Raw genomic sequence first — 22907 nt, 5'->3', positions numbered from 1 at the left:
TTGGTGTCATGTTTTTAAACTACACATGTCTGTTTTTGCTCAACATATCGCAGATTCCATAGTCAAAGTTAGTTTATATGCTTACATTCCTTTCAGTCAAATGCTACAGTTTTTCGTTAAGTGTTGCAGTATTGGTCACATTATATGTGATGTGTTTATTATTCTTTTGTTTGTGTACCACATTGCTGCATAAAGGGCAGTAACACCACGTTATCATGGTAAAAGAGAAGTTGAGTCTATTCATGCACACACACACACACACTCACACACCTTTAAATCCCCCCTTTTTATTCCATGAAAACCACCAGATCAAAGAACACTTAACCCCAGTCTGGAGTGCCTCTGGGTATATTCATTAGCCTGTTGAAATTGATTTGATCGTTTGTGTCCATGCTGAACAGTGTAAGACAGATGGGCCTTTGTGCCAGGCAGATCAATAATGTATATGAAACCCATGAGCCCTGTGTAGGTGAGTATTGGCATATTGGAGACTTACATGGTGAGACACCTGTAAGGGTCTTCACGAGTATCCTGCTGTTGCACCTCCTCACACAATTGAAGACAGATGATCCAAAACCTTATTAAAGACTCAGCTGATTCAATCCCATTTAGTTCTGCATGGAGCAATTGTACAGTAAATACAATAAATTGCAATCTCTCCCTGATTATGATTTAGAACATGGCAGGTTTTTTTGCAAATGTTTTTTGTTCTTTTTTAAAATAAATTAAAAAAAAAACACATGAAGATGATTTCCAACGTAAGAGACCCCTAGCTGTTTCGTGAGGGTGAATTCCAGTTCGATGTTTTTCACATTGTTTCTCTTGTGTTATTGGGTTAAACTGTAGTTTGTGGACCAAAACCATTGCCAGTGAGTCGCATGAGAGAAACTTTGTTTGTCTACCAAATGTAACTGGGACCTCATTAGTTTGTTACTATGTGACTTTTTACACAGGCTCTTATCGGCCATTTCTGTTTGTTTCTGGATGGATGCTCGTTGAGCAGGTGTAGCACGTCTTCCATCAGCTTCCTATCCTCACTGACATACGCAGATTTCCACTCACATGGAGACCCACTCCAGGGTCTGTCATTTACGCCACTCCATTGACAAAACTGGGGCACTTTACTTTTGGAGAGGCTGTCTTCCAGCAAGAAGGCCACAGTCTTGCTGTTCGCCTCGTCTTCTGGCGCTCGATGATGATTCCCCCTGGAGACATTCTCATGCTCTTTTTAGAAAGAGATCCTGGTGCATCTTCAAAGCAAAGCAAAGGTCTGGACTGTCAGCCCAGGAAAAACCAAAGTGGTAAAAATAGGATGTTAAAAAAGCATTAGCTGGAAATGGCTGGGGAGGGGGGGGGGGGTCACTCACTTTCCATCAGCTTTCTGTCCCTCTTTTGTTGGCACTGTAACCGTTGGTGCTGAAGTTTGGTGTTGAAAATGATCTGGCATTCAGCCGGGTCTAAATAAGAACCCCCCGCCCAGGGAGAGGGGTAGAAAGATGAGTTGTGGAGTGAGTGAGCTGTGAATTCAGAGGAGCACAGAAAGGCCTGCTTAAGCCCAGTCACCCTATCTCATAAATGCAAGGAGGCAAGAACTTGTGGGGAACCTTTGGGGCTTTGTCCCATTATTAATGGAACACAGAAGAAAAACCTGTAATTTTTCATAAGATCAATTTTGCGCTCAAATAAAAGTTATTTGGGTGTCAGGTGAGGTGTAAGAGCAGCTGTAAGAGAGTAGAGCAGACCACATGTTTATGGGTGTGCATGTGTGTGTGCGTTGAAGGTCACACTGGAGAAGCCGTGACATTAGTCCGCCTGTGTGTCTTATCATGTAAAGCTAACATGAGGACAAGCCATCCTATCCATCAGTGTCCTAACTGGCACCAAATGCAATCAGTGGGCACTGCGTCACCATGGCAACGAAGCCACAGTGGGGGCTTAATTCAATTGGGTGACCTGTCTGAGCCACGTAAACAATTTGCCAGATCTGACCAATCAGATTATAGCTTTCCAGCCCACAACCGGTCATAAATAAGGTCCCCAACCCAATTTGCCTCACCTTCAGTTTGACACCTCTGCTCTTAGCGTGAAAAGGAGCTCTTGACAAAGTGTGCAATTCCTGCTTCAGATTTTGCAGGTTGTCATGGACATGTACACCACACCTCTCTTTTATAATATTTGGTGGTGCACACAAGGCTAGATTTGGGTATAGGAGTAACAGCAGTAGTTTTAGCTTGGTTTGCTTTGGCTAGTTCATGTATATCTGATGCCATGTAGCTGAGTGTGCTTGATCCACCCAAAGCACACCATGGCCTCAGAGCACTAACGGGCGTGTCTCAGTGACATCTGAAGATGGTGCTGTGTTCATGGGGGTGTTTCCTCTCCATCCGCACCAGGGTTCTCACAGGCTTAGTTTTCATGATACACTCATGATTTTCATGATTGCACTGCCTTTCTTCACCTCCGATTTCTGTCGACATCCCCCGAGGCACTGCCGCGTTTCTGAAAGGTCAGCCTCTGTCGTGATGTACGGATTTCGTTGTCACAGCTGCGTGTGTGTGACCCCAGTGTGACATCCCCGTCTGAGTCTGCTGTGTGACGTCTGTCGCTCGGGCTCCCTGCCCGCCCTCCCGCCATCTCTCAGCCTCCTCCCCTCTGATGGCCATATGTCTCTCCTCCTCTCCACAGGGGAAGTACGCCAAGCGGAAGAGCCGCTTCAAGCGCTCCGATGGCAGCACCTCCTCCGACACCACCTCCAACAGCTTCGTCCGGCAGGTAGGCTCACTCTCCCACCTGGACACCCCTCCCTGGCATCTCTCCTTCTCTCCATTCACTCGGCTCCATGATGGCCAGGGGACTTTGGGAGGGGAAACAGATTTTGGAGTCAGGAGGGCTCTAAGGGATAGGAGATGACAGGTCTCTTTGGCACAAAATTCCTTGCCCCATGGTGAATAATAGATACATAATCCCTCAACTGTCCGCAGTCTAACCTAAACCCCAGTCTCTCTTGTTTTTCTGTATCGCTTTGCTGTGTGCTACTTTTGCATTCCTGTCCCTCTTGCAATCCCTTAGCACCCCCTCTGCCTCATTCTCACTCTTATATATTGTTTACTGCCCTGGCAGCCACCATTGCTTCCACTCAGTTGCTACTTTTATTATATGCCCTTTTTTGTTCATGGCCACTATAGGGGCATGTGTAGGGAAATTAGGGTGTGCAGTTTGCACATGTACGGAAGCTGACTGTAAAAATCAGGAATGAATACATTTCCTGTTTTCCAAGTGTGTTTCAGTCTAAACACATTCACAAGCTGTTTTCCATCAATTACTTGTGCCATGAGCACATGCATAACAAGAAATGACAGAAATGTCAGTTCTATTGAAAAATCTTATGCCTGCGCATTTGTTAATGTCTTAATCCATGTTTGGCGTCATTGTAACCTATACGTTTAGCCAAAGATAGATTTCACTCATATACGTGCGTGACACTGTGAGGACATAACAGAACTCATTCACAATTAATTTGACTGCTAGAGTTGTGCTAATATGCTGCTACAGTTGTACCGATGCAAGAGTGCTGTCCGCCAGCTTGTTTTTGGATCACTTTGTTACGAACGATGAATGCATCCATTAAAGGTAGGATCTGCAAAACAATCGAAGATGGCATCTTTATTCCCGAATGTGCTGCTATTATGCAGTGCCTTGACATCTTTGTGGCTTGAACCCAAGGCGTAATGTGATAGTCCCTTTGAGTCTGCTTTGCCTAAACTTCCTTGACAAGACAGGCTGGGTTTTTCAAGTTTAGCCCCAATAAAAAATTACACTTTTAGTTGTTGGCTAGTCAACAAGCTAGTTCTGTTCTGTAGCTCTTGCACGGTTGTCTACTGTGAAAGTGCCGCTTTTGGTTAGCTATGCTTCATGGTCACATGCACAAGTTAATGCTCATTAGCATACTAAGGGGTCCTGACAACCACTTTTCCTTCCTACCTCTGGTGCAACTGACAGCTGTGATAACCTCCCCCATATGTTACCATAGCGTTTCCCAAACCTCTCCTGGAGGACCCCTTGTCCTGCATGTTTTAGATCTCTCCCTGCTCCAACACAGCTGATTCAAATGATCAATTTGTTATTAAGCAACTTCAGGAGTTCATAAAGAGTTGATCATTTGAATCAGCTGTGTCGGAGCAGGGAGAGATCTAAAACATGCAGGACAAGGGGTCCTCCAGGAGAGGTTTGGGAAACGCTTTGGTAACTATATTGCGTGTAAACCTGACCTTATCGAGAGCAGAAAGGAGAACACAAAACTATGTAGGGGCCGTGTGGACAAGCTGTCAGTGAATCAGCTTATGCATATTCATGTCAGAAAAGGTGTCCATGTCTTTGTGGCTCCCCACAGAACATAGCCATATAAACGTAGAACCACCCAACCCTATTTACACATCCAGACACCTGGATCTCACACCAGTTGCAGCATCATAGTTCTAAACCATATGTGTCTTTACTCTGGCAAGAGAGCTCTTGAGTTGCTTCAGACGGTTTCTGTTTGTTTACACTGTGCTGTTCATCTGAAATAACTTCACGGGTATTTCACCAGAATCACAAGTGATATGGTCTGATTTTTATCCAGTTGAATGTCCGGCTGCTTAGTTGGAATTGAGATAGTGTTTTGGCTCCACTCCATCTGTCTGCAGCTGTTTATAAAATGTAAAAATGCTGCCGAACTGCTGAATTCTCTTCCACCATCAAACTGCATGGAACTGCCTTACTGTAATTATGATAAACGGTGAATTCCGGTTGGTCTGGCGCTGTGTAACGTTTTTTTCAAGCTGCTTAAATATTGCAGTAAAGGCACTACCCAGGGACCGGGGGGAATTGAAAGCAAGAGAGGACATCTCTCTTTTTTTCACTGCATGAACACCACTGCCATCGCAACCTCAGACTGTCTACAGAGCTGAAATGGAAATATTCACAGCTCTTCAAAAACAACTGGAAAGGAGAGAATTTCTCTCTTACTTTTAGCTGTGGCTCTGCAAAAGGATGAATCCTTGTCTTGTTTATTTGCCATTTACGCTAATTGCTTGATTTAATCTGAATGCAATTTTTGGCAATCAAGGGTCATCTGAGGATGTTTTTAGCTCGTGTTTGCATGAAGGGTCCTCCAAGATAGCGCAGCAAACCACATATAGCTGGTGGTATGCAGGCTGACAATATGGAAGGGTAACATTAATCATAGCTTCCAAATGTATTGATAGGTTCATCCAAAGTCTAAAGGTAGATAACTCACAATGTAGTATTTTAAAAATAACAGATTTATTGCAAGGTACGAAGTTGACAATCATCTGATGCTAACGATCAAACACTATATACCATTTGCAGAGGTGGTCTGACTTCTTTGAAAACAAAAGCATGATGACACTCATGTATATGCTTGCGAGGGGCCCAGAAGGCAAGGCACTGACCTAGAGCGCAGGCCGAGCCCTGAAACCCATGTCATCTGCTGGAAACGACCAGGAGCCCATGACGCGTAGGTTTAGGGAATGGGTAAGTCAGCTCAGGCACCTTGTGTCCCAGGCACCCTGTGACTCATGGGATCCCCATGAGTTGATTAGGTGATGTCAGTGGAGTAGCACCTATCCTCCAGTTTGAGAAGTAGCATGAAAAATAGCTATTCTCTGCATGCAAATGCATAACAGGGCTTCATTTGTCTCACTTCAGTATTTGTGCAGGGAGAGAAGATAAGCCTAATGTACAATTGGCGATTCCATAGCAGGGTTGCCTAAAGGGGGAAAAGCATAAAAAAATGGGAAACGATTTCCAAGTGGTGATTTTCACTATAGGAAGACTGAAAGGGTGACAAAGGACACCAGCACTACTGTGTCCTAAATCTCCTTTGGTGGTAACATACACCACTCCACATTTAGAAATTTATGAAAGTTGAAAGATGAACGTCTCTTCCATGAGTTCTTAGGTTATGGAGTCAGGGGTAAGGATAAATATTTTGTGGTTTAAATATGTAGAGCATTATTGAGTTGTTAGTGTTGCAACAAATATGCAAATAGCTTCTCTTGTTCAAAACAAAATTTGCATGTAAACACAGCCAGACACTGACACTGTCCCTAAAGTCAAAACTACTTACTGAAAATAGTCAGTTTTGCTAGCTGGATAATGAAGATATACTGTTTAACATTGGAGCAGACAAATACAGCCCAATTTTCAGCAAATGACTTGAAGAACAATGGATTCCAGGCTACTGTGTGAGAATGGCATATTAGATAATTATTGATAAAAAAAAACCTGGTTTCAGAATTATAGTCATTTGTAATATTAATTATCAGAATTTTTAAATATTATTTTAACATATCCATGGTATGTAGGGATTTCTGAGAATGGTGGTCACAGTGTCAGTTATAAGTAGACATATTAGGTAAGGTAAATGTTACTGGATTGTGGTATTCTCAAAAGCGTTTCATAGCTGAATAATTCTATTTGTGTGGCATGTTTTATTTGGCTGCATTTGCACTTGAGAATGCGGCTGAAGCGTGTTTCTCAGGGAAACGGCAGTTGTGTCCTCCTGTTTTTTTAGCTCCCATATGTGAGGCTGGTATAGATGAGTATGGCGTCTGCAGTAGGAGACTCAGATATAGTGAGTCATTCATAGGCGTGCCTCACCTTGGCACGGTTTACCAGGTACCAAAGCATTCTGTGTAGTGCTAGTGCTTTGATGAATCCACAGATCACGGTTGTCAGTTTGAGGAAGGAAAGAGCTGCAACAGCTGGGTGACATTTAGCCACCCGGTCTGCGTGTTGTGCTGCCTAGCCCCCCTCACATGGTAACGAGGCGGTGGGGAGCTATCCCCTCGGTTGAGTCTGAAAGGTCAACGGGGCCCCCGTGTCCTGTCGTGGCCCCTCATTATCTCCGTCCCTGTGACGGGTCTGAGAGAAGCGCGTGTTGTGGTGTAGCCCAGTGCGCTAATGGCCGCACTTCATCATCATGAGCTCAGTTACCGCTGCTCCCCTCCTCTGTGATCAGCTTGCTTTCTGTGCTTTTAATTGCTTAATTAGTCACAGCGACTTGTTTGATCTGTGCTGACAGGCAGGCGGGCGGGGGAGGGGGTTGGGGGACTAAGGTTGTGAGTTGGGAGGCATGAAGGGGCGCTAGGGTGATGTGTGGAGAGATGCATGTGGAGAAGCAGACGGGCAGTTGTGCAGATTGACAGATGGAGTGATATAATTCTTTCTTTAAAAATAGGTGCATCTCTTAATTCAAGATGTGGTATATTTGTATCTACATGCTATGTGCAGTACACTAAGTACCCTTATCGATTTTCATGGAGTCCCCTCAAATATACTCACTTGAACACACATGCACTTCCTCTCTCTCTCTCTCTCTCTCTCTCTCTCCCCCTCTGTCTCACACCCACCCTCACACTCTATCTCAGTGTCTCTGTCTCTCTCACACTCAGACACACACACACACACACACACACACACACACACACACACACACACACGCATGCGCCCCCACAGTCATCCTCAGCCAACCGTGGAAGTGGTACACTGGCCTGGTTTCCATGGAGACAGAGCCTCTGAGTTCCCCCTCAGTATGCAGGCACAGTGGGAAGGAGGGGGGAGGGTTGAGTGGGGATCTGTGTGTGTGCGCGTATGTGCGTGTGTGTGTGTGTGTGGGGGGGGGAGTGTTTAACTGCACCTCTGTTACCAGGGGAATAGCTGGTACAGATACATGGGTGGGTGCTGTCATTGCTCTGATGATGTTGTCAGCCATGGGGTCTCTGTTACTCAAGCAGCTGCCTCCTAATCTAACGTGGGTCGCTCAGGGAGTGCCGGCGGGCAGGGTGGCTGCAAAATAAAGCCACACACCAAGCACACGTTCCTGGGGTAAAGTTATGCTGGTTTGGGGCACTTCCTTGTCGCCCCTAGAAGTGAGTGGCCAGCTGTAATCTATGAGACCAGCTTTACACACTTCCCTTATTTCCCTCACTTTTGCTTGGGTAAATTACTAATATTTGTCAGTGTGCTGCTTCACATCTTGTAATTACTTTTAATTGCCTCTTATGAGAATAGAGCATAATATATTAGCTGTAAGGCACATTACCCTGATGATAAATAGTACAGGGACCTTCTGCATGCTGTAAAAAATACACAGCCTCAGTTCAATTCCAATAGTTCAATTTATCAAAGCATTTTCCCATTGTTAATAAGTGATGTTTATATTAGGAGTTGACATCATCGTCCTTCTCAATGTGAACAGAGTCTTCTCTACTCTGTCTTGTTTTCTGGTCATAGTGGAACATTTTTTCTTTTTACAAGTTTCACTTATTCACGGTCAAGAAATTCTAACCTTTTATTTTTTGTGGCATGATTCACGTGTGCACAGGGTAGTGTGGTCGCTAAGATGCTTTGTTGTGTCTAAAATCAGCTGGCGCTTTGGTTGTCCCGCTTCCTCACTGTTCTCTAGTAGTACAGAAGGTACTAGCAGGAAGTGTAAATGTTGAAAAGGCACACTAAGGCTGAACCCCAGACTAAGGGCAGACTAAGGCTTCAATTTTCCACAACATCAGCATCATAAGAGTAACCTGGTATTCCCAAACAGTGTGGTATGTGGATGCATTTCTTTGCCAAAGGCTGCAATGTAAAACAACATTTGGTTTTCCTCCTTACCGTGAATGTTATTTGACCCATGCTACCTTTATATATTGTAATTTTTGCTTTAAGTGTTTCAGAAATGTCTTTTTTTTATATTATTAAAAGTAATACACTCCATTGTTTCTTGTGCTTTGGGCCTGTTCATCCTATTCCTCTGCTGTATATCTGGAAGAACAGACAGCTCTGCGGTGCTAGGTAAAGTTCATCGTGTGGCTGGGCTCTAAGCCACCTACTGTTTGTACAGTCTGTTTCCATGGACAGACGTGTTAACCTCTCCAGCCCAGTCTGTATGCCTGTCATCAGCCCCTTGAGCAGCACTTGACCAGGCCTTGTCTCAGAGAACAGAGACTGCAGTCCCTCTATGACAAACTGAACTGAACAGGGTGTAGCCAAACTGTACTATGCTTCATTCTACTGTACTGAACTGAAGCAAGCTACTGGCAGTGTTTTCCCCTGTAATTGGGTCAGTTAAGTAAGGAGGTGGGCTGTTGAGTGGGGGAGCGTGGGAGTGGTTTGCCAATATCTTCTATTTTACCTTTTTTTAGGGTCAAAAATGTCCCAGAGTGGAATTTATGTTGCAGTGTTAACCCTATGATATCGTGTTTGTGTGCGTGCGTGCGTGTGTGTGTGTGTGTATGAATGTGTATGTGTTTGTATGTGTAGGGCAAAAGCTGTTATTTTGAATAAATAAGTAAATTTGTTTTTGTTGACTTTTAACTACTTTCTTCCATCTGCTACCATTATAATTATTTTAAATGATTTTAAATGATATTTAAATATGGTAGTGAAGATCAAAACTTCACAAAGGCACATACTCATGAACAAATGCTCAATTACACTGCAGTTAAACATTACAGCAGTTAGTGGATCTTCAGTCCCCTACATCTTTGTGTAAACATTGCAGTTTAACTCACAGAAACTCATAGATTCAGTAACACACAGAAACATTTTGGAAAGTCCATTGAATAACAGAAATTCAGCTTCCAAACATTAGTAATAGTAAAGCACAGTTCCATCAGCAGCTTTGCGGCTCAGAAAAATTGGGGGCCCACACTTTGCTTACAGCAGTAGCACTGTAAAGTATAACTACTCAAGCAATGACCCTACTTATCTCCAGTATCCAGTCTCCTCTTTATAAGAAAAAATGACCTTTTGGCTTTAGCACAAGCCCAGATGAGTGTCACGCTTAGGTGAGTTTAATAGTCTGTTTGCTTAACCCAACAGGGACTGAATAGATGTAAGTAAATCTGCACAGAGCTGTATAATTGGCTTCGAAAACAGAATAATTATCACATTAGCATCCAGTCTGACATGTCTTCTCTGTCACTGATAGTGTTCACCAGGAAATTTGTTATTCTCTAGCTCATGCCCTATTAATAATGTGTTACATGGCTCCCAAACTGAAAGACACGTTATGTGTCCGGCACGGACCCGTGTAGCATGTGCAAGGTTGTGGTAGGTTTGCGGTAGGTCTGGGAGGCTGCTGATGGGTACCTATCCTGGTAGTGACATGACAGAAGTCAGACCAAACTGGCCAGTTTCAGAGAAGGGTGAGCATCACTTGGCGACAGTGAGGGTGGTGTGGAAGACTCGATTGTCATGGAAGCTTCTTAACAGGAAAAACTGTGCAAAGCAAAACACGTTGTTTGAAGCTCCAGTCTCTTTTTAATTGATATGAAGATCTAGTTCCATATCAAATAAGGTCTGTCTTTTTTGTCTGGAGAGGACACGATAGTTAGCCTTCCACTCAGTTGGCTTTCCAATCTACTGCTTAATTTAGTTATAGGAAAGATCGCCTGTTGGTGTGTAATACCTGTTAGAGGTGGATTTGTGAACAGACAGGAAGCCCCCAGACTCAGACAACTAAAAGTACCCCGTGCCAGAGGCCACTTCCTGGGACTGGATGTCCTTGTTCTGCCACTACTGTGGAAAAGCTCCCCCACCCATGCCTTCTAATGCACCGTGACACAGTGACAGCGTCCCGTCTGCTGTGGGGGCGGTGGGGGGCTCCCACGTCAGGGGGCAGACCGAATGGCTGACGGCTACATACCGAGCCTCCTTCTGGAGCCAATTTTACTCAGGCCCCGCTTCAGTCCAGCCAAGGCTATATATACTACACCAGTTTGCAAATGTAGCACAAGTCCTGCAACCTGACCCCTTGCTCCTCTCTCTCGTTCTCTCTGTCTCTGTCCCTCTCTCTCTCTCTCTCTCTCTCTCTAGTCACTCTCTGGCATGTTCACTCACTCATTCTCTCTCTCGCACACCCTCACTGACCGCCTCTCCTACACACCCTTCACTGGACTTGCACTGCCCCCCCGGTTTGAAGCGGTGTGGTGAGTGTGGCAAACGCGGAATGGAGACCACCGAGAGACTCCCCAGGCCCCTTGTGGTAAGCTGGACTGCAGGGTTTGCACCCCTCAGCGGAGGGGAGTTTGGCTTTGACATGCCTATGCGCGCTTTAAAGGGTCCGGGGCTGGGGCTGGCAGTAAGCGTCGGGGGGCATGCCGTCAGAAGCAGTTGACAGTTGCTCGTGTGCTTTTGAGCTGGACGCGAATAGAGTTTCGGAAGAACTTTTTTTTTGGTTGTTTGCCTCCATTGTCCACCTCTCCCTTCGTGAGACTCCATTTTGAGCGGGGCCACAGCTGCAGGCGGCTGGGTTTTAATTAGACCCTCCCGTCACTCCTCTGTCCCCCCTGCTCGCTGACTGGCCATTACGGCCACTCCACTCCTCTCATGGGACCTCTGCAACGACTGACCCCCGCACAAGAGTGTGCGTTTGTGTGCTCAAGGGTTTATATGTGTCTCTGTATTTACAGAAGAAGTTGAACTTTTATCCACATTAAGAAATGAATTGGTCATAATACTTAAGGTGATTTCATTCTAAGCAGCGGTAAAGGTTTTGTGTATAGCTGTGGATGTTTATTCTGAGTGGTTTTTCAGGATTTGTTTTCCATTCACTTATACATATATCATATCCACTGTGTATTTTTACTATATACGGGTGAGTTGTACCTGAGATTGGAAATCTGCATGTTTCCCTTATTTCACTGCACATTGTGTTACCATAAGATGTTACCTTGTGTGGATACTCTGAAAATTTGCTCCAGCTGGCAATATAGTGCAGGCATTGCCTGGCTGGATATTTATATCAGCATTGAATATCAGTAATCATCATACAGGAAAACACTTCAAAGCCTCAGGTCCGGGTGACACATTCCAGTCGCTGCGTGTGCACTGACCCAGTTCTCCCGGCGCGAGTCAGCGCGTGCGAGCGGGAGAGCAGGGAGGGGACAGCACGACGGCGTGGTGAGGCATCAGAAGGGACGAGTGACTCACGGCTGGAGGTGTCGGGAAACGGGGGCGAACCTGTGCTATTCCCGCCGCTCTCACTTCTCCCGGGGCAGAGTTCGTCCGCCGCGATCCGCTCACAATGAGCCGCGACTGCCGCGTCGTGCCGTCCGCGCCAGATCTGTGTTGTGTGAGCAGTTTTGGGTGGGGCTGGGGGATTGGCATCGATGGTGCCTGATGTATTCCTGTGCCGGTAGTTCAGAAATGAAACCGGTGTGGGCAGTCACGCAGCAGGTGCAAAGCAGCACCCCGACCTGTGGCAGAGCTAATCTCAGTGTATCCATAACATCTTGTGTCCTCTCAGAGCTTTGAATGTGAGGAAAGTAGCGACGAACCGTGCACATACTGGTAATCCCTCTCCGTTAGTCAGGCGCCACTCACAAGGATTGGCTTAACAGAGCAGATGCATTATTTGGCCGATGCAGTTTGTTAGAGTGAAAGCTCATTCAGGTGAGCGATGTCATGGCATTTATTTTTCATTATCTCATTGAAGGGGACGGTGTGTAAAACAAACACTAGTGTGAGCATTTCTACACTATATGGACAAAAGTACGTGGACACCCCACCTAATTATTGAGTTCAGGTGTTTCAGCCACACCGATTGTTAATAGGTACATAAAGTCACGCACATAGCCATGCAATCTCCATAGACAAACCTTGGAAGTAGAATGGTTCATACTGGAGAGCTCAGTGACATTAAACGTGGGACTGTCATAGGATGCCACCTTTGCCACAGGTCAGTTTGCAAAATTTCTGCCCTGCTACATCTGCACCAGTCAACTGTAAGTGCTATTATTGTCAAGTGGAAGCGTCTAGGAGCCTCAGCACAAGAACCCTGCGTCGGGAGCTTCATGAAATGGGTTTCCATGGCCGAGCAGCTGCACGCAAGCCTAACATCACTATGTGCAATGGCAAGCAACGGCTGGAGTGGTGCAAAGCACGCCGCCAATGGACTCTGGAGCAGTGGAAATGCATTCTTTGGAGCGATGAATCACGCTTCACTATCTGGCAGTCTGATGGACGAATCTGGGTTTGGCGGATGCCAGGAGAGCGCTACCTACCGGAATGCACTGGGTCTGGGGCTGTTTTTCAGGGTTTGGGCTAGGCCCCTTAGTTCCACTGAAGGGTAACATTAACGCTACAGCATACAAAGACATTTTAGACAATTGTATGCTTCCAACTTTGTGGGGAAGTTTTGGGGAAGGCCCTTTCCTGTTCCAGCATGACTGTGCTCCTGTGCACAAAGCAACGCCCATAAAGACATGGTTTGATGAGTTTGGTGTGGAGGAACTCCAGTGGCCTGCAGAGAGCTCTGACCTCAACCCCATTGAACAACTTTGGAATGAATTAGAACGCCTATTGCGAGCCAGGCCTTCTCGTCCAATATCAGTGCCTGACCTCACAAATGCTCTTTTGGCTGAATGGGCACAATTTCTCACAGACACACTCCATCTTGTGGACACACAAAATCTTGTGGAAAGCCTTCACAGAAGAGTGGAGGCTGTTATAGCTGCTCATATAGGTGTCATGGTCAGATGTCCACATGCTTTTGGCCATATAGTGTAGATCTGCGCCTGAGGAGGCTCCGAGCTGATGGTCAGCGTTTGTAAATCTTGTACTTAGCAGAACCCTTGTGGCCTTTTATAGTCATCATTGATCCCGTTAAGTTGAAGGGGTTGGAATAAACACAGGAAAGTTCTTCCCATGAGCCAATGTGTGTGGAAGACAGCACATTAATATCTTGCAGCCTTTGTAGTATAAGATTGTATTTCATGGAAATATATTCAAGCCAATAGGGCTCTTGGGGTCAGCACATATCCTGGTTTTTGTGGCATTAAGTAGACTAGTTGTTTGTAAAACTGTGCCCAGTGAAAGAAGACTACTGCCTCCCAGATGTTTAATAAATGTCTTTTAAAATGCCATATGAATTATCTCTCCTTTTAACAGTAATGTGATGTGAATACAGTGATACTGAGAAAGGCCACAGAATTAATAGAAGGGTTGTTTTCAGTTTTGGGTTTACTCTACGGTCAGCATAGTCAGCTTTCGTTTTTAGAGTCTACAGGTAGTGTAGCATTGTGTTTTACACCTACATTTCATGTCCATTTTTGATTGTAATCTGCAGCAAGTGAAGCATTGTTTTTTATACCTTGTGGAGCATCATTTTCATTTTCACCTGTAATCTGCAGTGAGTGAATCTTACATCTGAACTGAGCACTGTGTTCAGTTTCAGATGTAATCTATGGCTAGTGGAGTGTTGAGCGGGAGCCACATTGTCTGCTCTTTTATCATCTCGAACTGGGTCACTTCAACCCCAGGTGGCTAGATTAGGTTCAAAGTCAGTCAGTTTTAAATACTGTCATGTCTTACCCCATAGGCAGTTCATAAAGAACTCAATCATAAAAAGTCCTAAGCTTTATTATGTGCTGACAAAAGCATGCAATAAATCCTCTCCACTTCTGATCTTTCTCTCACACATTTTTTCTGCATCTGTTAAGTTCTCTAATAAATGTTCTGTATTTACAATGGCAGAGAAGAGGTGTTAGAATATACACATCAACCCCACATGTGTGCACAAACGTGCATGCACTCACACGAAAAACCACACACATATGCTTGCAGACACGGACATTCACGCATCTGTACGTACCCATACATAACATACAACACACAAACTAAGACACACACACACACACATGCGAATACACACAGGCACGCACGCATACGCAGGTACTCACAAACATTTGTACATGATTTGTACCAGCAGGCAATTAACGTTTCGACATCGCTGTTGTAACGTTGTTGTAAAGCCATCATGACAATACGAGAATGTTACACGTAAGTGCGTGCGAGTGTATTCAGCCCTGACCCTCGTCCCGCACCTCCGCCGTCGCGGGTGTCACATTCGTAGCCCCGTTGCGAGGGGACAGAGTACGCCGCCGACCCCCGGTGTGCACCTCTCCTCGCAGCCGGTTGTCATGCTCTCGCCACAGGCAGGTGCGGTCACGCCATCCAGGGGCGGATGACAGCTCACTTACCACACGCCATTGCAACCCAGCAACAGCCGGGAAACGTGATTAGCTTAATGGCCCTGTCTGACTCCAGTAAACAGCGTCGGCCTTTTGTCTTCCTGCCTAGTCATTTCGGACGCGTCCGTGGCCGGGTTTAAGTCTGGTCCCTCTCCGGTAATCGCTGCATGTTTCCGTACGCTTTGCTGCCTTTAGGCAGGGCTCCAGCACGCTAATTAGATCAATTTCATGAATTTGTGGTTTTCATTGCACTGCTGTAGAGAGCTAAAACAAACTTTGAAAGTTATTTTCAAGGGGCTGTCATCGTCAAAAGTGGAATGAAATATTTTGGAACAGCAAAGTGTCCACCATACACAGGGTGCGTATCCACAGCATTCACTCTGCCTGTAAGAGATCAGAGAGCTGTGCTCAGATAAACAGAGCTTGACGAATAACTTCCATCTTCCTCCCACAGCCTCGCGGCAGCAGCTCAGTGCTGCATCATTTCTGATCGCGTCATTTAGGATGGGGGTTCAGCAAAACTGTGCTTTGAAAGCATCATTATCAGTCATCAAGGTTATGCTCCATGCATATAGATTATGCCAAAATGTAGATTTTGACCCCTTACATAAATAACAGAATCCATAAGCAATGAGTTTGTGTGGTAACAGTTCCTTATTAAACAACCCCAAAGGGCTGATGATGATCTGAACAAGATTATTGCATGCTAAGAAGTGTTGCTTTGGTTCTTCTTAGCTTCACTTGGAAGTTTGTCTTCATAAAGGATTGGCGAAGGAACAATGATGTTTTCTGTAGTAATTACCCCACAGAGTTCATAAGACCCTTGTTCAGGACATTTATCCTCTGAATGAAACTGTTGTGTTGACTTTGTGCTTGTGACTTTTTTTCTGTGTCTGTGGCTGTGTAGGTTGTTGTGCTCAGTCTGGCTGTAGGCACGTATCAGAACTCTGTAGGGACCAATCCTAGCAGGCCGTGTTTAGCATTTCTCCTCCAAGATTGTATCCAACACTGTTGCTCTAAGACAAAACCCAGAGCTTAGCAGCTCTACCAAACAGCATACATGCAGTGAAATGTGTCCTTCTTTTCAAGGATGTGAAGAGGCCAAGCTCCAGCCCATCTGTTCAGGAGCTGGGAACCTACACGATATGGCCAAAAGCATGTGGACACCTGACCGTCACACCTATATGAGCTTATTGGACATTGGACATCCCATTCTAAAACCATGGGCATTAATATGGAGTTGCCCCCCCCCCCCCCCCCCCCTTGGCAGCCAAACCCAGATTCGTCCCTCAGACTGCCAGATAGTGAAGTGTGATTCAACACTCCAGAGAACGCGTGTCCACTGCTCCAGAGTCCATTGGCGGCATGCTTTGCACCACTCCAGCCGTTGCTTGCCATTGCGCATAGTGATGTTGGGCTTGTGTGCAGCTGCTCGGCCATGGAAACCCATTTCATGAAGCTCCTGACGCACAGTTCTTGTGCTGAGGTTGCAGCCAGAGACAGTTTGGAACTCTGTAGTGAGTGATTCAACAGAGGATAGGCGGTTTTTACTTGCTACACGCTTCAGCACTCAGCGGCTCCGCGTGGTTTACCGCTTCGTGGCTGAGCTGTTGTTGGCCCTAGACGCTTCCACTTGACAATAATAGCCCCTACAGTTGACTGGTGCAGATGTAGCAGGGCAGAAATTTCGCAAACTGACTTGTGGCGAAGATGGCATCCTATGACAGTGCCACGTTTAAAGTCACTGAGTTCTCTAGTATGACCCATTCTGCTTCCAAGGTTTGTCTATGGAGATTGCATGGCTATGTGCTTGATTTTATGCACCTGTTAACAATCGGTGTGGCTGAAACACCTGAACTCAATAATTAGGAGGGTTGTCCACATGCTTTTGGCCATATAGTGTGCCTCACGACCAAAAAAACCTCTTATCTGCTAAAGGACATGCTACGTTCATCTCCGTGACTCTTGGAACCACACTGCAGAGTGTAGTGATGTCCCATTCTAGCTTCTCTTGAACATTGTTCTTGCTGTAAGTGAAAGTATTCTCACTTTTTTTCCATGGGTCTCTTCCTGTATTTTTATCTGCATTTTGGTATTTTGATTACGGCTTTTGGAATTAGTTGCATCTTGTCTGATCATACGCTCAAGCTGTTATTTGGGTTGCCATTGAATGCTGAAGAACAGAAATGAGGAGGATCAAAATCCTCTTCCCTGAGAAGGGAAACGTCTCATGGTTGGTAGTGACTATATGGCCGACTGGTTTTGCCTGATTCACCAGCACTCTCATATTGCTTTGTGACAGCTCTCTGAGGAATCAGTACCGACTCTGGGCAACAGCAGCCAGCCCCATCTGTTCCCCTATTGTTTCCACTGCCGAGCAGGAGGCAAAGGGCGGGTGGATGCTGCGTTCTGAAGAATTACACAAGCATTTTGATGAGCAAACATTGATAACACTATAATAACAGGAACAAGAGGGCAGAGAGGCCAAGCAAGATTAATCTGAACGTGATTTTAATAAGGATTCTGTATTTCCCCACACAGACAGTCGCACCGCTTTGAGCAAATGGGGGGTTTCAGTTAAGAAAGAGAATTGTGAGCGTTCTGCCCCGCTCCGTCTTTTATGGAGCAGTTAGCAGCAGTTGCATTGTTACTGAAATGACAACATTGTTAACATGTTTCCAACCCCCAGGGCACTTTTTTTACAACCTTCATTATGCAAAGCGCTTTCCCGTTTCTCCCTCCGTTCATGTCGTGTCAGAGATAAGCAGGTGTAAGCTCAGCCTGCCAGTAGCTACTTTGTGAAATGATGTGAACTGAGGAGAGCAGTCAGTAGCACATCTGATTGTGTATTTGCTCCTCCCCCACCTTCACTGGCAGGTCTGTGGCTGCATTGTAGGGTTCACTCGGCACATATACGCATATTTTGGTGCTGTTGAGCGCTACTGCAGAGGTGCACTGTGGTCTTCCTGCATGGTGCTTACATGATATACATTGTTGGACAGTAAAGTGGTGAAGATGGAGGTGGCAGGTGAAGACAAGCTGGTCTGAGAGAAAGAACTTCTCACATACAAACCAACTATGTCCTTTAAACAGTAATGTCTGGCGCAGCACTTTCACTCACATATTGAGTAGACATTTGAGCGCCCACATTCAAAGTCCCGTGGGGAATAATGTGAAGTTAATATCGAAGCATGCTGCCAAATTCAGTTTTCTAGCAGATTCTAGAATTTCACTGCGTTACTCTCCTAAATTGAGGTTCAGGCAAGCTCAGATTCTCTTTCGCACCCAGACAGAGCACAGTGTTGCTGTCCAATTCTCATCACAGCAAGTACAGTCCAAAAGGTGCACCAGGCCATTGTGATACACCACTTATCCATTTCCATCCCTCCCGAGTGGTGGAAGTCAAAGACCAGTCTTACTGAGTCACTCATAACTCTACCTTAAGTGTGTTTAGCAAAGAGGGTAGGGCGCAATTTGTGTGGAGGAGTTCCATTCAGTGTTCCTTCTCTGTTTCACTTAGACAAACTACTCCAGCATAAGAGCCAGGCTGAGCTGGCCCATTGGCATCAGGGCAAAGGCTCGGTTTCCTCACATCAGCTCAGTTCGGTGTAGCCCTTTGATATTGGGGATGGGAGTGAAAGGTGGAAATGGTTAGGAGGGTGCAGGCTAATCGTGGGGGCAGAGCTTACCTGCTACCTGTTCCGACAGGAACACCAGAGCCCTTTTCAACACCACAGACCCATAGCTGCAGGCTTTGTTCCAGCCTCTCCTGTATGATTCACCTCTCTTTTTCTGTCCTTCATCTCTCCCTCTGTTGTTCATGTCATACCCCACCCCCCACCACCAGCATACTCATTTCTTTTTGCTCCCCTTATGCAGAAAAAGGGTTGTTCGCTTTGAATGTTAATTATGAATCTGTGTGTCAATGGCTTTTCGCTCCTATTTGAATTTCTTTTTGTCTTTATTTACACACGCCATGTTATCCTGATTCTGTCTCTCATCTCTTGCCATATCTGTACTGTACCTCACCCCCACACTCTCTCTCTCTCTCTCTCTCTCTCTCTCTCTCTCTCTGTGTACTAGAGGCTCTGTACTAGGGCTGGTTACTATGACACTGCCTGGGTCCTTGGGCTGGACTAGCCAATGGGAGAACAGTGCTGGCATCAGCTGGTAGCGAGCTATTTTGAACAGGAGCTGTGAAGTGAAGCAAGCAGCTAAACTAGCGACAGATCCCATTGACAGAGAGAGAGAGAAAGAGAGAGGAGCACTTCTCTGAGCCAGGTTGGCCTTCTCCCAATTCAGCTCTCTCCCGTTATGCTCGCAGTTGATCAGTTTGGCGCAGGTGTAGCTTCCCTCTCTCCGGCTCCTCCTGCCTCCTCCCTGGTCATTCGATGTATTTATTGGCGCATTTCATGAACTATTGATTTTCTTCCTCCTCTCGCTGCGTGTCGTGGCGAGACTGAGCTAGAGGCAGACTCTGCTTTCCTCGTGCAGCGGACCTGTTGCAGCACTTTTTAAAGGCAGTGCGAATCCCCCCCTCCCACCTGCCTTGTTTGTCCACACCCTTGTTCCTCTGAGGGATTTCCGTGCCTCTCGTGCTTGCCGTCGCCGTCCATGTTGGGATGTACCTGTATGGCTTAGATGACTCAGAGCCGGTAAGTGGTCATCATTATCCCATGCTGCATGCTTTCGGGACTGTGATTGCTTTCAACGCCGCTCGGCGAGATTGACAGAGAGATTGAAAGGTTGTTGGCGGCGGTGTTGCGGAGAGTGTTTTATAAATGAAACAGCAGTGGGTGGGTAGTCTCGAGCCCGCAGATGTATCCATCATCCACAGCCTGTGACAACGGCAGAGTTTGGCGTTGGCCAGGATGGGGGCTGTTCAGTTTTTGGTCTGTAAGGGTTGGCCAGGGTGGTCAATCTGGCCATCACCTAGATGCATGTGGCTCACCCCCTCTATCAAATGGGGTGCAAGGATCCACCAACGGAGGACGCTTTCCCTCATGAAAGCACCGCAGTTGTTCCTGGGACTGTTTACCACTGTTTACCACTTAACACCTCTGTGCATGTCTCATTTACGTTTCAATTACAACTATTTATTCGGCAGATGCTCTTATTCAGAACAACTGACTGAAAAAGTGTGGAAAACGAAAAGCAAGTGCATCCTATAGGGTTAGGCAGCTCAGCTGTATAGAGGCTGAATTATAGGGACGTACTTGTAATGTGGTGACATTGTGGGAAACATTATCATGCCTTGTGGTAGGTGGAGGTGGCTCAGGGCAGCGTTATGTGCGGTGAGTGATGTAAAAGCCCAGCGAAACGGCCTTGTGGCCACACCGCAGTGATGTTCAGGACTGCACTGTACTCTGTGATATGCTGGCCCTCAGGAGCATCACGCTCGCCGCCTAGTGAAGGAGTCATCCTCCCTCCACTAGAGTACTTTAGGTGGCCGCAGGTGGACGTTGGTGCCATCGTATTTTTAGTCCAGAGTGAGGCCAGGCTGGCCAGGCTAGTCCCTCATTCTTTTGTTGAGGGAATTAATCCTGAACTCTGACCTCTAAGTGGAACGTGTTTTCTGAGAATGTGTGCATGCACTGTAGCTTGTGGTAAAACAAACCAGTGTGTAATCATCACATTACCCAGCTGTAGTTGTCACCCCGGTGTGCAAATGGTGTCTGAATGACAGGCCAAAGTTTAGTGCTTCTAATAAAAATATACGTCACACACCTCTCTGTTGGCAAAATACTGCAAATAATTTTATTCTTATAAACTATTTTTGTGTGTGTGTATATGTGCATGTGTGCTCGCATTCGTGAATCATCTGACTTTGAGACATCTGTTGTGAGACATCCTCGCAACTTTGTGAAGAGGAAAAAAGATCTCACCTCTGTTTGAAAAAATACCCAATGACTCACTTTTTTCTATTTTGCGCAGTCAGCTGTGAGCATCTTTGTGTGCGCTCTTCAGCAGAGAGAGGCTGCATGAAACATGGAAAAAAACCAAAGCGTTGTTATATAAAATCGTACAGGAGCGCAGAACTTTCCTGACAATGAAGTCATCGAATCCTAACTCTGCAGAGCCGTGGCTTATAGCAGGGTCTGACGGGTCAGAATGAGCCTGCCAAGAGTCCGTGTTTTCACAGGACATGGATGAGTTGAGCTGGTGGAAGAGTTAACTTGAATCATGAGATTTGTTATCTAGACCCATGCTCTATACTGCTGGTTCAGTTACGAGACCTTACTTCACCCATTTTCCTTTCCTTAGACCACATTAAGCATCAAATATGAGGTATACAACTAAGTTTAATTGTGTTTATTTGGACGTCTGGCTTCCATGTCCTTTGCATCCTTTGCAATCCATAAAATTCCATGGTAGAGCTGGGAGTAAGATGCCATTGTAGTATAGTATATACTGCTATTGTAGTATAGTATGGGAGGGTAGCACTTACTCTGTGGTATTTCACTTGGTGCTCTCAAGACATAATATAGATTTAAAACAAGTCTCACACCTTATACTGCAGTATTTTAGGGAATGGATGATCAGAACCAAAAACTACTGAGCTGTGTTTGTTGGCTCTTTTGTTAGTGCTAGTAACGCTGATCATCTGTGATAGTGTGCGATGATGATTGTCAATGGGTAGGGTACTGGACAGTTGTAATTCAAGAGTGATGGGGGGATTCATGTAGCTAACCACCATGGCACTTTGTCTATAAAAGCAATAAAACATAATGCTTGCTTCTATTGATTGCTCAAATGTGGTAAAAGCACCGTAACAGTTAAACATAAAGTCCTGCATAATGTCCTGTGTGTGTCACTCATTGAGTTTAAATAGTTCACCTGGGCTGTTACAGGGTCATTGCTGTCGTATTTGTGGGCCCTAGAGTGACGTAAAAGACACGCAGTCACTTAAATTCTGCTTTGAAAGGCTGCCTGCTTAATAGATGTCAGTACATTTACTTTATGTAACATGTAATATAATGTTATGTAGGTCACCACCATCTAAGAGCTCATCTGAAGAGGACATTCAGTGAGCGGATATCACTGTGAAGCTGCTGGCCGATGCACCACCTATATAAACCGCAAGAAGGAGACACATTTACTGATCTATTTTAATGAATCTTTACACGAGAAACCAGAAGCAGTCTTGCCAGAGCCGTGGCAAACTAACAGCTCTGCTGCCGTCCCTGCGGCAGTCACACACCAGTTTTAAAGGCAGCACCCATTAGGCAGATTGAGCTCCTAAGCCAAAGACTGGCCTTCAACACACACATTCTGATACATGCAGCCAATTATAATTATCGTGTTTCAAATGAAGCTGATCAAATGAGATCTGTTACTGGTAAATTTGTCCACTGGTAAGCAAGACGTGGGATCCTCCGTTAACCCTTTTGCACGTGTGGTCACACTGGTGTGATTAGCGCTTTCGTACGTACGGACAAACTGGTTTTATTGGAAGACGGGATTGGAAAAATTCCAGCTAACATTAGCTTTGAGGAAACAGTGATTTAATGTTACAAAGTATAGCACATGCGGCAGTCAAAATTATGAGAAACTTAATAATGCTAATGAAAACATAACGAACCACGTAACGTAACATGCGTGCCACATAGCATAAAATAAAGTCACATGCGAAAGGGTTAACACATTTATACTAATGTTTAACATGGTCAGAATACAAATAACATATCGTTGGCAGTAATTTTTAAACTTGGAGGTGTTTAAGGAGAGTCTCCTTCACATTCCCCTCCTACTCTCCCAATCTCAAACCACGAGTTGGGAAAATCTGTGGCTTCTCCATGAGCCTTAAATCGCTTAGCCCAGGCACTGTCAATACATTGTGGGTCCCACTAGGAATCCGTCCTGAGTGCACGG

General features: G+C 45.6%; 1 protein-coding gene across 4 annotated transcripts in view; it reads left to right on the top strand.

The window, feature by feature from the left end:
* Window positions 1-22907, top strand: part of LOC118788155 (voltage-dependent L-type calcium channel subunit beta-1-like) — a 47279-nt gene that overhangs the window by 1757 nt on the left and 22615 nt on the right. For 2 of the 4 annotated variants that reach the window (XM_036544057.1, XM_036544049.1), the window contains exon 2: window positions 2686-2772. In XM_036544057.1, coding sequence (XP_036399950.1) covers window positions 2686-2772 — 87 coding nt within the window. Of the gene's footprint in view, window positions 1-2685; window positions 2773-10887; window positions 11048-19275; window positions 19691-22907 lie in introns of those variants that run through there. The other 2 variants (XM_036544066.1, XM_036544075.1) reach the window with 2 other exon arrangements.

The sequence above is a fragment of the Megalops cyprinoides genome, chromosome 1 (assembly GCF_013368585.1).
Source record: "Megalops cyprinoides isolate fMegCyp1 chromosome 1, fMegCyp1.pri, whole genome shotgun sequence".
NCBI lineage: Eukaryota > Metazoa > Chordata > Actinopteri > Elopiformes > Megalopidae > Megalops > Megalops cyprinoides.
Note: the sequence above shows the minus strand (reverse complement) of the source record. Positions and strands in the feature narration are given on the sequence as shown.